This window comes from Chrysemys picta, chromosome 1, assembly GCF_011386835.1.
Source record: "Chrysemys picta bellii isolate R12L10 chromosome 1, ASM1138683v2, whole genome shotgun sequence".
Taxonomy (NCBI): Eukaryota; Metazoa; Chordata; order Testudines; family Emydidae; genus Chrysemys; species Chrysemys picta.
The window spans coordinates 170365362-170379243 of record NC_088791.1 but is presented as its reverse complement, the minus strand read 5'-3'; the positions used below and the strand labels follow the sequence as shown (position 1 = coordinate 170379243).

At 45.0% G+C, this 13882-nt stretch overlaps 1 protein-coding gene across 1 annotated transcript; it reads right to left on the bottom strand.

Moving 5' to 3' along the window:
- Window positions 1–11749: 11749 nt before the first annotated feature.
- Window positions 11750–12715, bottom strand: LOC101935334 (olfactory receptor 2G3-like). The gene has a single exon (XM_005310187.2). It carries the CDS (start codon window positions 12713–12715, stop codon window positions 11750–11752), a length of 966 nt encoding a protein of 321 aa, XP_005310244.2.
- Window positions 12716–13882: the final 1167 nt, after the last annotated feature.

The following is a 13882-nucleotide window of genomic DNA, read 5'->3' as shown; positions in this document are numbered from 1 at the left end:
GTTCTCATGGGAGACTTTAATCACCCTGATATCTGCTGGGAGAGCAATACAGCGGTGCACAGACAATCCAGGAAGTTTTTGGAAAGTGTAGGGGACAATTTCCTGGTGCAAGTGCTGGAGGAACCAACTAGGGGCAGAGCTTTTCTTGACCTGCTGCTCACAAACAGGGAAGAATTAGTAGGGGAAGCAAAAGTGGATGGGAACCTGGGAGGCAGTGACCATGAGATGGTCGAGTTCAGGATCCTGACACAAGGAAGAAAGGAGAGCAGCAGAATACGGACCCTGGACTTCAGAAAAGCAGACTTTGACTCCCTCAGGGAACAGATGGGCAGGATCCCCTGGGAGAATAACATGAAGGGCAAAGGGGTCCAGGAGAGCTGGCTGTATTTTAAAGAATCCTTATTGTGGTTGCAGGAACAAACCATCCCGATGTGTAGAAAGAATAGTAAATATGGCAGGCGACCAGCTTGGCTAAACAGTGAAATCCTTGCTGATCTTAAATGCAAAAAAGAAGCTTACAAGAAGTGGGAGATTGGACAAATGACCAGGGAGGAGTATAAAAATATTGCTCAGGCATGCAGGAGTGAAATCAGGAAGGCCAAATCACACTTGGAGTTGCAGTTAGCAAGAGATGTTAAGAGTAACAAGAAGGGTTTCTTCAGGTATGTTAGCAACAAGAAGAAAATCAAGGGAACTGTGGGCCCCTTACTAAATGAGGGAGGCAACCTAGTGACCGAGGATGTGGAAAAAGCTAATGTACTCAATGCTTTGTTTGCCTCTGTCTTCACGAACAAGGTCAGCTCCCAGTTTGCTGCACTGGGCAGCACAGTATGGGGAGAAGGTGACCAGCCCTCTGTGGACGAAGAAGTGGTTCGGGACTATTTAGAAAAACTGGACGTGCACAAGTCCATGGGGTCGGATGCACTGCATCCGAGGGTGCTAAAGGAGTTGGCGGGTGAGATTGCAGAGCCATTAGCCATTATTTTTGAAAACTCATGGCGATCGGGGGAGGTCCCAGATGACTGGAAAAAGGCTAATGTAGTGCCCATCTTTAAAAAAGGGAAGAAGGAGGATGCGGGGAACTATAGGCCAGTCAGCCTCACCTCAGTCCCTGGAAAAATCATGGAGCAGGTCCTCAAGGAATCAATTATGAAACATTTAGAGGAGAGGAAAGTGATCAGGAACAGTCAGCATGGATTCACGAAGGGGAAGTCATGCCTGACTAACCTAATTGCCTTCTATGATGAGATAACTGGCTCTGTGGATGAGGGGAAAGCAGTGGATGTGTTATTCCTTGACTTTAGCAAAGCTTTTGATACGGTCTCCCACAGTATTCTTGCCGCCAAGTTAAAGAAGTATGGGCTGGATGAATGGACTGTAAGGTGGATAGAAAGCTGGCTAGATCGTCGGGCTCAACGGGTAGTGATCAATGGCTCCATGTCTAGTTGGCAGCCAGTTTCAAGCGGAGTGCCCCAAGGGTCGGTCCTGGGGCCGGTTTTGTTTAATATCTTTATTAATGATCTGGAGGATGGTGTGGACTGCACTCTCAGCAAGTTTGCAGATGACACTAAACTAGGAGGCGTGGTAGATACACTAGAGGGTAGGGATCGGATACAGAGGGACCTAGACAAATTAGAGGATTGGGCCAAAAAAAACCTGATGAGGTTCAACAAGGACAAGTGCAGAGTCCTGCACTTAGGACGGAAGACTAGGGACCGAATGGCTACGTAGCAGTTCTGCAGAAAAGGACCTAGAGGTCACAGTGGACGAGAAGCTGGATATGAGTCAACAGTGTGCTCTTGTTGCCAAGAAGGCTAATGGCATTTTGGGCTGTATAAGTAGGGTCATTGCCAGCAGATCGAGGAATGTGATCGTTCCCCTTTATTCGACATTGGTGAGGCCTCATCTGGAATACTGTGTCCAGTTTTGGGCCCCACACTACAAGAAGGATGTGGAAAAATTGGAAATGTCCAACGGAGGGCAACAAAAATGATTAGGGGTCTGGAGCACATGACTTATGAGGAGAGGCTGAGGGAACTGGGATTGTTTAGTCTCCAGAAGAGAAGAATGAGGGGGGATTTGATAGCAGAGTGGGGGAGGTCCAGGTTGGATATTAGGAAAAACTATTTCACTAGGAGGGTGGTGAAACACTGGAATGCGTTACCTAGGGAGGTGGTGGAGTCTCCTTCCTTGGAGGTTTTTAAGGCCCAGCTTGACAAAGCCCTGACTGGGATGATTTAGTTGGGAATTGGTCCTGTTTGAGCAGGGGGTTGGACTAAATGACCTCTTGAGGTCCCTTCCAACCCTGATATTCTATGATTCTATGATTCTAAGGTTTCGCGTGCCAGTAATACATGTTAACGTTTTTAGAAGGTCTCTTTCTAGAAGTCTATAAGATATAACTAAACTATTGATGTATGTAAAGCAAATAAGGTTTTTAAAATGTTTAAGAAGCTTCATTTAAAATTAAGTTAAAATGCAGAGTCCCCTGGATCGGTGGCCAGGACCCAGGCAGTGTGAGTGCCACTGAAAATCAGCTCGCATGCCGCCTTCGGCACGCATGCCATAGGTTGCCTACTCCTGATCTAAACCATCCCTGACAGGTGTTTGTCCAACCTGCTCTTAAAAATCCCCAAAGATGGAGATTCCACCTAGGCAATTTATTCCAGTGCTTATCCACTCTGACAGTTAGGAAGTTTTTCCTAATGTCCAACCTAAACCTCCCTTGCTGCAATTTAAGCCCATTGCTTCTTGTCCTATCCTCAGAGGTTAAGGAGAATAATTTTTGTCTCTCCTCCTTATAACACCTTTTATAAAGCAACAAAGAGTCCTGTGGCACCTTATAGAGTAACAGACGTATTGGAGCATAATTCACCCACGAAAGCTTATGCTCCAATATGTCTGTTAGTCTATAAGGTGCCACAGGACTCTTTGTTACTTTTTACAGATCCAGACTAACACGGCTACCCCTCTGATACTTAACACCTTTTATGTTCTTGAAACTGTTATCATGTCCCCTATCAGTCTTCTCTTTTCCAGACTACACAAACCCAATTTTTTCAGTCTTCCCTCATAGGTCATGTTTTCTAGACCTTTAATAATTTTTGTTGCTCTTCTCTGGACTTTCTCCAATTTGTCCACATCCTTCCTGAAATGTGGCACACAGAACTGGACACAATACTCCAGTTGAGGCCTAATCAATGCAGAGTAGAGTGGAAGAATTACTTCTTGTGGCTTGCTTACAATACTCCTGCTAATACATCCCACCAGAATGATGTTTGCTTTTTTTGCAATAGTGTTACACTGTTGACTCATATTTAGCTTGTGGTCCACTATGATCTGTTTCTGCAGTAGTCCTTCCTAGGCAGTCATTTCCCATTTTGTATGTGTGCAACTGATTGTTCCTTCCTCAGTGGAGTACTTTGCATTTGTCCTTATTGAATTTCATCCTATTACTTCAGACCATTTCCCCAGTTTGTCCAGATCACTTTGAATTTTAATTCTATCCTCCAAAGCACTTGCAACCCCTCCCAGCTTGGTATTGTCTGCAAACTTTATAAATGTACTCTGTATGCTTCTATCTAAATGATAATGGAAATTGTATGAACTCGTCACAAAACTTACACTCTCCGAAGGGTTGTGCTGTAGAAACTGGAAAGTCCCCTTTGCTATGTAGGTGAGGAGGCAAATAGCATGGAGTGAGATAGGGAGGAAGAATGATCTTATGGGTAGGGCACTGGAATGGGACTTGGGAGACCTGAATTCAAATCCAAATTTGGTGATGGACTTTCTGCGTGACCTCGGGCAAGTCACTTGATCCTCCCCATGCCTCAGTTCCCCCTTCCGAGAGATGGGGATAATACCTCTCAACTTTAGGATAAAGTCCATGAATGATTGCAAGATCATAGAATCATAGATTATAGGACTGGAAGGGACCTCGAGAGGTCATCGAGTCCAGTCCCCTGCCCGCATGGCAGGACCAAATACTGTCTAGACCATCCCTGATAGACATTTATCTAACCTACTCTTAAATATCTCCAGAGACGGAGATTCCACAACCTCCCTAGGCAATTTATTCCAGTGTTTAACCACCCTGACAGTTAGGAACTTTTTCCTAATGTCCAACCTAGACCTCCCTTGCTGCAGTTTAAACCCATTGTTTCTGGTTCTATCCTTAGAGGCTAAGGTGAACAAGTTCTCTCCCTCCTCCTCATGACACCCTTTTAGATACCTGTAAACTGCTATCATGTCCCCTCTCAGTCTTCTCTTCTCCAAAGTAAACAAACCCAGTTCTTTCAGCCTTCCTTCATAGGTCATGTTCTCAAGACCTTTAATCATTCTTGTTGCTCTTCTTTGGACCCTTTCCAATTTCTCCACATCTTTTTTAAAATGCGGCGCCCAGAACTGGACACAATACTCCAGCTGAGGCCTAACCAGAGCAGAGTAGAGCGGAAGAATGACTTCTCGTGTCTTGCTCACAACACACCTGTTAATGCATCCCAGAATCATGTTTGCTTTTTTTGCAACAGCATCACACTGTTGACTCATATTTAGCTTGTGGTCCACTATAACCCCTAGATCCCTTTCTGCCGTACTCCTTCCTAGACAGTCTTTTCCCATTCTGTATGTGTGAAATTGATTTTTCCTTCCTAAGTGGAGCACTTTGCATTTGTCTTTGTTAAACTTCATCCTGTTTAACTCAGACCATTTCTCCAATTTGTCCAGATCATTTTGAATTATGACCCTGTCCTCCAAAGTAGTTGCAATCCCTCCCAGTTTGGTATCATCCGCAAACTTAATAAGCGTACTTTCTATGCCAATATCTAAGTCGTTGATGAAGATATTGAACAGAGCCGGTCCCAAAACAGACCCCTGCGGAACCCCACTCGTTACGCCTTTCCAGCAGGATTGGGAACCATTAATAACAACTCTCTGAGTACGGTTATCCAGCCAGTTATGCACCCACCTTATAGTAGCCCCATCTAATTTGTATTTGCCTAGTTTATCGATAAGAATATCATGCGAGACCGTATCAAATGCCTTACTAAAGTCTAGGTATACCACATCCACCGCTTCACCCTTATGCACAAGGCTCGTTATTCTATCAAAGAAAGCTATCAGATTGGTTTGACATGATTTGTTCTTCACAAATCCATGCTGGCTGTTCCCTATCACCTTACCACCTTCCAAGTGTTTGCAGATGATTTCCTTAATTACTTGCTCCATTATCTTCCCTGGCACAGAAGTTAAACTAACTGGTCTGTAGTTACCTGGGTTGTTTTTATTTCCCTTTTTATAGATGGGCACTATATTTGCCCTTTTCCAGTCTTCTGGAATCTCTCCCGTCTCCCATGACTTTCCAAAGATAATAGCTAGAGGCTCAGATACCTCCTCTATTAGCTCCTTGAGTATTCTAGGATGCATTTCATCAGGCCCGGGTGACTTGCAGGCATCTAACTTTTCTAAGTGATTTTTAACTTGTTCTTTTTTTATTTTATCCGCTAAACCTACCCCCTTCCCATTAGCATTCACTATGTTAGGCATTGCTTCAGACTTCTCGGTGAAGACCGAAACAAAGAAGTCATTAAGCATCTCTGCCATTTCCAAGTTTCCTGTTACTGTTTCTCCCTCTTCACTAAGCAGTGGGCCTACCCTGTCTTTGGTCTTCCTCTTGCTTCTAATGTATTGATAAAAAGTCTTCTTGTTTCCTTTTATTCCCGTAGCTAGTTTGAGCTCATTTTGGGCCTTTGCCTTTCTAATCTTGCCCCTGCATTCCTGTGTTGTTTGCCTATATTCACCCTTTGTAATCTGTCCTAGTTTCCATTTTTTATATGACTCCTTTTTATTTTTTAGATCGTGCAAGATCTCATGGTTAAGCCAAGGTGGTCTTTTGCCACATTTTCTATCTTTCCTAACCAGCGGAATAGCTTGCTTTTGGGCCCTTAATAGTGTCCCTTTGAAAAACTGCCAACTCTCCTCAGTTGTTTTTCCCCTCAGATGCTCAGATACAACAGTGATGAGGGTCATATATACCTAGATAAAGCTTAGAAATACACTTCTGTACTGTGGTGGTGGTGGTGGTGAGGAATCCCTTCAATTGTAGGGGCGATGAAGGAAGCATGAGCAATCTCTTGAATCATTAAGGGAATGGTAGAAAATTTATGAGCTTCTCTTCTGCTCTACAGGTGATGGAAACTGGAGGGACCCTTTCTAAAATGGCTTATTGGACATAGAGGAATCCAGATTGTGGACAGAGTAGAAATTCTGCTCTGTTCTCTAGTGCTCCCATCTAAGGATCTTTAAGTGTTTTCCAATTAAGTATTATCCCTATATCTCAGGTGGGGAAATTGATGATTAGTAGAATGAGTTTAGGTGACTTGCGCCAAAGTCACATAACAAGACTGCAGCAGAGCCAGGAAGAGTACCTGGATCTCCCAACTCCTGTTCAAATACTTTAATCCCCAAGCCATCAAAAAATGTGCCTGTCCATGCCAAGTACCTCTTCTCCACCAGGCAGTGTAAGTGATCCAAGAGGTCACTTTTGGGATCCAGAGAGGGAGGGCAAGAATTCAACTTTCCTCCTATAGTTCCCTAATCCTGTGAACACTTATGCACATGTTTAACTCTCTGCTCAAAAGTAGCCCTATTAATGTCAGTGCAATCACATGTGTGTGTAAAGTTAAGCACTTGTCTAAGTGTTTGCAGGATCAGTGCACAGATTAATCTTCTAGGAAAGCAGCTCCACTAACTCCCCTGTTGCTCAAATAGAGAAGACCTCACCAGGAACATAACTGGTTGTCATTTATTACTGGTGAGGGATGAAGACTGTGACAGTTTGGGGAAATGATCTTCTTACAGCTTATGAGTTCTGACTGACATTATGAAGGCTGTGTATAAGGCTAATCTTCACTGTGAATAGGCGTAGTCCCTGTCAGAAAATGGCTGGTTCGTGTATTACACTCCCTGTCTGGAAGCAGCTACAAGACAATCACAAGAATGGTTCACATGGATTGACCCTGAGCTGATAGAACAATGCATATGCTAGAGGAAACTGGTTTCCCCCCAAAATTGACTGCAGGGAAACGAGTTGGAGCAATGGAAATTCCTCATCAAAGGAGAACAGTTTGAATTTTAATCCTGTCCTCCGAAGCACTTGCAACCCCTCCCAGCTTGGTCTCATCTGCAAACTTTATAAGTGTACTCTGTATGCCATTATCTAAATAATAATAGAAACTGTCTGAACTCTTCACAAAACTTACACTCTCCCAAGGGTGGTGCTGTGGAAACTGGAAAGTCCCCTTTGCTCTGTAGGTAAAGAGGCATTAGAAACTGCTGTCCAAAAGGTTCATGCTTCCTGCGCAAGGGGAACCTGTTGATGTCAGATCTGAGCAAACCAAGGAGAGCGTGTTGCACGGGGAGGGAACAGGGACCAGCGAAGGAAGCAGGTGCATGGGGCGGCCAATAGAAAGGGGTGGCAGTCCATCCATTCTTGGGGCGGCACATCCGGGACTGCAGCGGCAATTTGGCGGTGGGGCCTTCAGTCCTTCGCTTCCTCTTCGGCGGCACTTCGGCGACCGCTCAATCAGGTTTTTCTTTTTCTTCTTTTTGCTTTTCCTTCGCTGCCGCTTGGGGCAGCAAAAAAGCTGGAGCCAGCCATGGGAGGGAGAGAGAACCTAAAGGCTGAGCCAAAGGAGTGGAGGGTCAGAGGACAGTGAAGGATTTTCCAAAAACCTGAAGGCCTTCAGAATCTCCAGGACACCACAGGTTTGGTTTCTGTGTGCGGGTTTTGTGATTTTGGCGTAGATCTGTAAGTCCCTATGCTGTCTCTAGGAATAAGGTGTGTGTGGTTAAGTTACTTTGCAAAGCCTTGCAGTTCATTACTCTAACTGTCATGCATCCCCAAATGGACAAAGTGAAAACCAGAGTACTCTGAAGGTGGCAATCTGGGAATGGGTGTGGTTGAGCTACTGGGGATATTTGAGGGGGTCAGCACTGGCCTTGGGACCTAGGGCTGCTGGACTGCAGGCTCCCATTTCCGAGAAGAGGTACCAGACATGGAGTCTACACCCTGAGCGTGAGCCGGGATGCTGCTCAGACTCAGTGGGCAGAGATGCATCAGCCATAACACAGCAGGCTGGTGAGTGTCCAGCAGGGGAACATCAACCACAGGTGTGACAAAGAGAAAGGACAGTCCGACATTACTCATTTGACTGGATGATGGATGCAGTGTAGATTGGTTCACTTCTAGGATTCCACCTCCAGCTCTAGTGACCTCTAAACATATTAACACAACGGTCTAAAATTACTTTATTTTCTAGACTGCAGCATCTTGCATGATGACACCTGATGTTTTTATTTTGTCATGAAAACAAATTTTGGAGCACAATTTGTAGCAAATAAAAATATCTGTGTTTCATATATATGGTTGAATGATGACATGATTTGTAGGCCTTGTGTACACGATATAGCAGAGGGGGGCCGGAATGGTATGGGTAAGAGCTAAAAGCCAGATTCCTTGATGAGATCAGAGAGTAGATAGGACAGGGGTCGGCAACCTTTCAGAAGTGCTGTGCCTAGTCTTCATTTATTCACTCTAATTTAAGGTTTCGCGTGCCAGTAATACATTTTAACGTTTTTAGAAGGTCTCTTTCTAGAAGTCTATAATATATAACTAAACTATTGTTGTATGTAAAGCAAATAAGGTTTTTAAAATGTTTAAGAAGCTTCATTTAAAATTAAGTTAAAATGCAGAGCCCCCCGGACCGGTGGCCAGGACCCAGGCAGTGTGAGTGCCACTGAAAATCAGCTCGCGTGCCACCTTCGGAACACGTGCCATAGGTTGCCTACCCCTGAGATAGGAAGTCACTGAGCAGGAGAGATGGCTGGAAGGCTCTTCCATACAGCAGGAGCTGCAGAGCAGGGCTCAGCTTTCAACACAAGCAGAGCAAAATGCCTCTTGGGGGTGGGTGGGGAGCTGTATTCTGTACCCTGTCATGAAAACTGAATGGGGAACTCAGCTTGTGGCTTGAACCCTTTGCTCTCCCCACAGATTGGGGCTTCAACACCATTTAATTTCTATGGCTGTCAGGCTGGGACCTTTCACCAGCACTAAATTCACTAGCAAAAGTAAAATTACATCACTCAGCTCTACTCTACTGCATGAGAAACTAAAGCTGGCAATTGTAGCCATCCACTCTGGAGTGTCGAGGCTACTCCAAAGCCAGAAGCTGCCAGGAACCCTAGTACGCAGAACAAAAGATCAATACCGAGGGGGAAAAGAGCTGCCTCCTTTCCCCAAACCATGAGCAGCATGTTGTGGATGTAAACTACAAGCTCTCCATAAGCACATAATGCCATTATAAGGGGCCATTACTCATGCAGGTCCAATTACACCTCTCTGGCAGTGTAAAAGAGGCCGCAGTGTAAATACAAAGCTGGCCCATGTGCTTACCTTCAGTTCCTCTGAGTGTGGCACATCATGTGACGAGAGGTGGCAGACACAGCCTGAGGACAGGCTCTTGACAAGACTCTGCTTGGAAAATCCTAGGAATTCCTGGATTCCCCTTTTTTCCCAGGCAGCTCCCTGATCTCTGTAGCTGAGCCACTGGTTCAGATCCTAGTTCTTTCTATGCTAGGGAATCACCACGTTGCTGCTTAGCTGGCTCTGTGTACCCGATCCGAGCACTGGGGAGCCTTCACCCAAGGAAATATCTAGGCCTGCAAAGAGTTGTGGTAGTGGGAATAGAGGGGAAGCAGGCTGAGACACAAACTAAGGAGCAGGGTGAGACTGGGGGGCAGAAAGGCAGGGTAAGCTTGTTACAAATTTTGGTGGAAGCAATTAATTGCATTAATGTTGTTTGAGAAACGAGGGGCCATTTTACTTGAATTGGAAGATGCACCGCCAATCTGAGCATTTTCCTCACATTGTCCACCCCTGGCTGGCTGGGACATCCAAAGATCTGGTCCTTGAATATCAGGAAGAGATTGTTTTAAGGTGAGGGGCGAGAGTCCTCTTGTGACCCAGGAGTCCAGTCCTGGACTGCATCAATCCTTCCTTAGCTTCTGTTCCCCCTAGGTCAGAGTATAAGCAGAGATCAGGGCAGGGCAGTACTCAGATAAGAGAGGCCTTCTTTGCAAGTGTTGGGGCCTTGGGCCAATACCCCAGCATGGTAGAACAGGCCAACGCCAGCTGAGCCAAGGGGCCAGTATGGCAGCATGGAATCAATGAGGTGATAACCATCTCTTGTGTTGGCAGCAGGGAGGGAAGGTGGCACAGGAGCCACTATCCTGGCTCCACACTGCCCAAGGATCCCTCTACCTTGGGGAAATACTCACACAGCTGCTGACACCAGCTTCTGTGCACTGGTAGCACAGCCCAAGCAGCTGTCCCACAATGCAGAATCTGGGCTGTGGAATTTCCACTGGGCTCTAATCTCTCTGAGATGAGTTAGCTGTATCCAGCCCCTGAGCCCACTCCCACGACTGTGAGACAGAATCCATATTTACTGCTACAACCTATGATTTAAGGACATGGCAAGCTCTTACTCTCTCACCCCAAAGAAACACCTTCACCCATCTGCTTTAGGGAGACATCTTGTCCACCTACACTCAGTTCATTGTACAAGCAGTAGGCTAGTGGGAGAGCAGAAGAATCACATTGCCCTTCTCAAACTGAGTTGTCCAGCCTCCAGGAGAGCATTCAGCTTTCCCAGCCCCAGAACCTGCTACTCTCACCTCCTCTTCTCTCCGCACCAGGTGCATCTGGGCAGATCTGGACCAAGTTCACAAGCTTAATTCCCTCACTTTGGGCCAAATCCAGAAGACAAGAGGAGCCCTTGAAACTCTTACGAACTTCAGTAGGAGATGAAGGAGCTCAACACCATTCTGGATTGAAAGCTACATACAGACGTTGTCCTTTGAGAAAACCCAGATTTAACATAGAGTGGAAGCTTATATGGAAGGCATGGACAGCTATAGGCATTTACTCTGATTTGAAGATACTTTCAGGTCTGTAGCATACTGTTTGGTCCATAACCATTGCAGTTTGGATAGTCCTTGCAACTGAACCATATGCTCTTTGATGCCTTTGCAGCAGACACTGTTGGCTTCCGGAGGTTATGCCTGTTAGTCCTTCACAAAGGACTGGGCTCCTCAAAGAGACCTGCCTCTATACAGTAGCTTCCAGCAAAATTAAGGAAGACATTGAGGAGAAGGATAGGACAGGGGACTGGGACTCAGGAGATCAGGTTCTGCCACAGGCTTCCAGGGTGAGCTTGGGCAAATCAATTGATCTTTGTGTCTCAGTTCCCCACCTGTGAGATGGGGAATAATACTTCCTTCCTTCTCTTCCCTTTGTCTGATCTGATGCCCCAATCCCACAAGTTATTTTGCAGAGTCATGCCTCTTTGCACACATGTAGCTCCCCTACAGGTGCACAGGTCCTCCCAGATGGAGTAATTTGTAGGACTGTGGCCTTAGATTGTAAACTCTTTCAGACAGAGACTGTATCTCACTCTGTGCTATTCACTGTGCAAACACCCTGGGGCTCTGATCTCAGTCAAGGGCTCCAGGAGTAATAAGAATTAGTAGTAAACTCAAATCTGTCTGATTGTTGACCCAGCCTCCACAAAGTGATTGGAGAGTCACCAAGTCCTTGAGTTCCACGGAGTTCAGCAAACCCGGATTAAGATGCCTTGCTACTTGTTTTACACGGGGGCTCCCTTTCTGCTGAGCTAAAGCAATGCTCATGTCATTGACATTCCCCCTCCCTTCCTCTGGGCCTGGCCACTGCAGCGAAATATTTTCTGCCCATTTTTTTCAATGCACCCTTCACCTCTTTATTCCTTAGACTATAGATAACCGGGTTTAACATGGGGGTCACAATGCAATATAATGACGAAACCAAGGTGTCTATGTCCAGAGAGTAGCCTGAGCTTGGCCGATTATAATTGAAGTTGGAGGTGCTGTAGAAGATGATGACCACAATCAGATGGGAGGTGCAGGTGGAGAAAGCTTTGAATTGGCCCTTGGCTGAACGGATCTTCAGGATGGTGCTGATGATGTGGCCATAGGAGACCATGGTGAACAGACAAGGGCTCAGTCCAATCAAGGCACTAGCCAAATGAAGTACAGCTTCATTGATGGAGGTCTCTGAGCAAGAGAGCTTCAGCAGCAACGGGACATCACAAAAGAAGTGGCTGAGTTGATTGGACTTGCATATGACTATGGCTGAAGTGAGGAGAGTGTGCACCAAGGAATTCACTAAGCCACACAGCCATGAAAACCCCGCCAACTGCACACAAAGCCTGTTGCTCATAATGCTTGGGTAGCTCAAGGGCTTGCAGATAGCCACATATCGGTCATAAGCCATGACGGCCAACAGGACACACTCTGTGCCGGCGCAGGTAATGAGGAAAAATAGTTGGGCCATGCACCCGGCATACGAGATGGTTTTCCTGCGCCTGAAGAAGTTGACCAGCATGACTGGCACTGTGGCGGACGTGTAGCAGATATCTAAGAAGGACAGATTACTAAGAAAAAAATACATGGGTGTGTGAAGGGTTGGATCAGCCCTGGTCAGGGTTAAGATCAGCGTGTTCCCCAGGAGGGTTACTATGTAGATGACCAAGAACACCAGGAAGAATAAAATCTGAAGGTTGGGATGGTTTGAAAAGCCCAGGAAAATGAATTCCATTATGTGTGTTTGATTTCCCATTTACACAGTGGCTTTTTAAAAAATCTGTCAAGGAAAAGGATGTGGGAAAATAGTCAGTGTGCAAACAATGAGAATAGTCAATGAACACCACTTTTTCTTTCTAAAGAACCTTCCAGGTAGGGGGCCAGAGCATCTGCTGGTGCAAACTGGCATTTGCTCCATTGACATCAATGAAGCTACACAAATTTACATCAACTGAGGATCTCGCCCCATTGAGCTATTATTATTTTATTAATACATTAAGTAGAGTGTATAGAATGTATAAGAGACGTGGTTCCAGTACCCTAGAGCTTACAGTCTAAGCATGGGCAAAATATAACAAATTAAGACAGACAATAGGAGAGCGAGGGGAAGGGAAGTGTGGTTGCCATGGTTAGTAATGCATGCTTCTTATTTCCCAGACAAAAGTGAAAACTACAAGAAGAAGGAGTTATAGTTGACAGCACATATCAGTAAATTTAGGGTAAGGTCTATTAGAGAGATGTGTATTTATTCCAAAAGCAGCCATTATAAACCCACAACATTCAGAATTAAGGTTAAACTTACATCCAGACATGCAAAGGTCTAGAGATGCAGTTAGGGCACCCAAACAACTTTAATTCTGCCCTGTAGTGATGTCATGCAATAACCATGTGATTAATGTCTTTTAGTGTTTGAAGTCCAATGCTAAATGAAAAGTTTTTAAAAGATACATCTAGGTTTTATCCTCCCCTGCCAGGGTGACCCTAAAGGGCAGAGTTAAGGGTATTAAGGTGCCCTAACTGTGTATTTCCAGACTTGTACATGGTTGGGTTTCTTTAAGTTAAACCTTAACATTTCCTTTTTTACTCTATAAATAGATTACTTCCATCCACCACAATATGTTCCCACTGTTTGTTACTGTTTCAGTCTTCACTTATATAGTTAAGAAATTGTTCCTTTATTTCAGTTTTGTGTTTATGTTCTTTAAGGGGTATTTTTCATATAATGTGACTTCTACTAAGTTAGATCTACATTTTATTGGTCCCAACCTGTCCTAATAAGATCCATTTGGACATTTTCATGGGAGAGAATTTCAGTTAAAGTTAAACCATGCAAACTAGCTCTAATCTGTAGGATATCCCTACCTTCATTCTTTCTTTTCTGAGAGTTTATATACACACAAACAACATTCAGGATCGGACATTT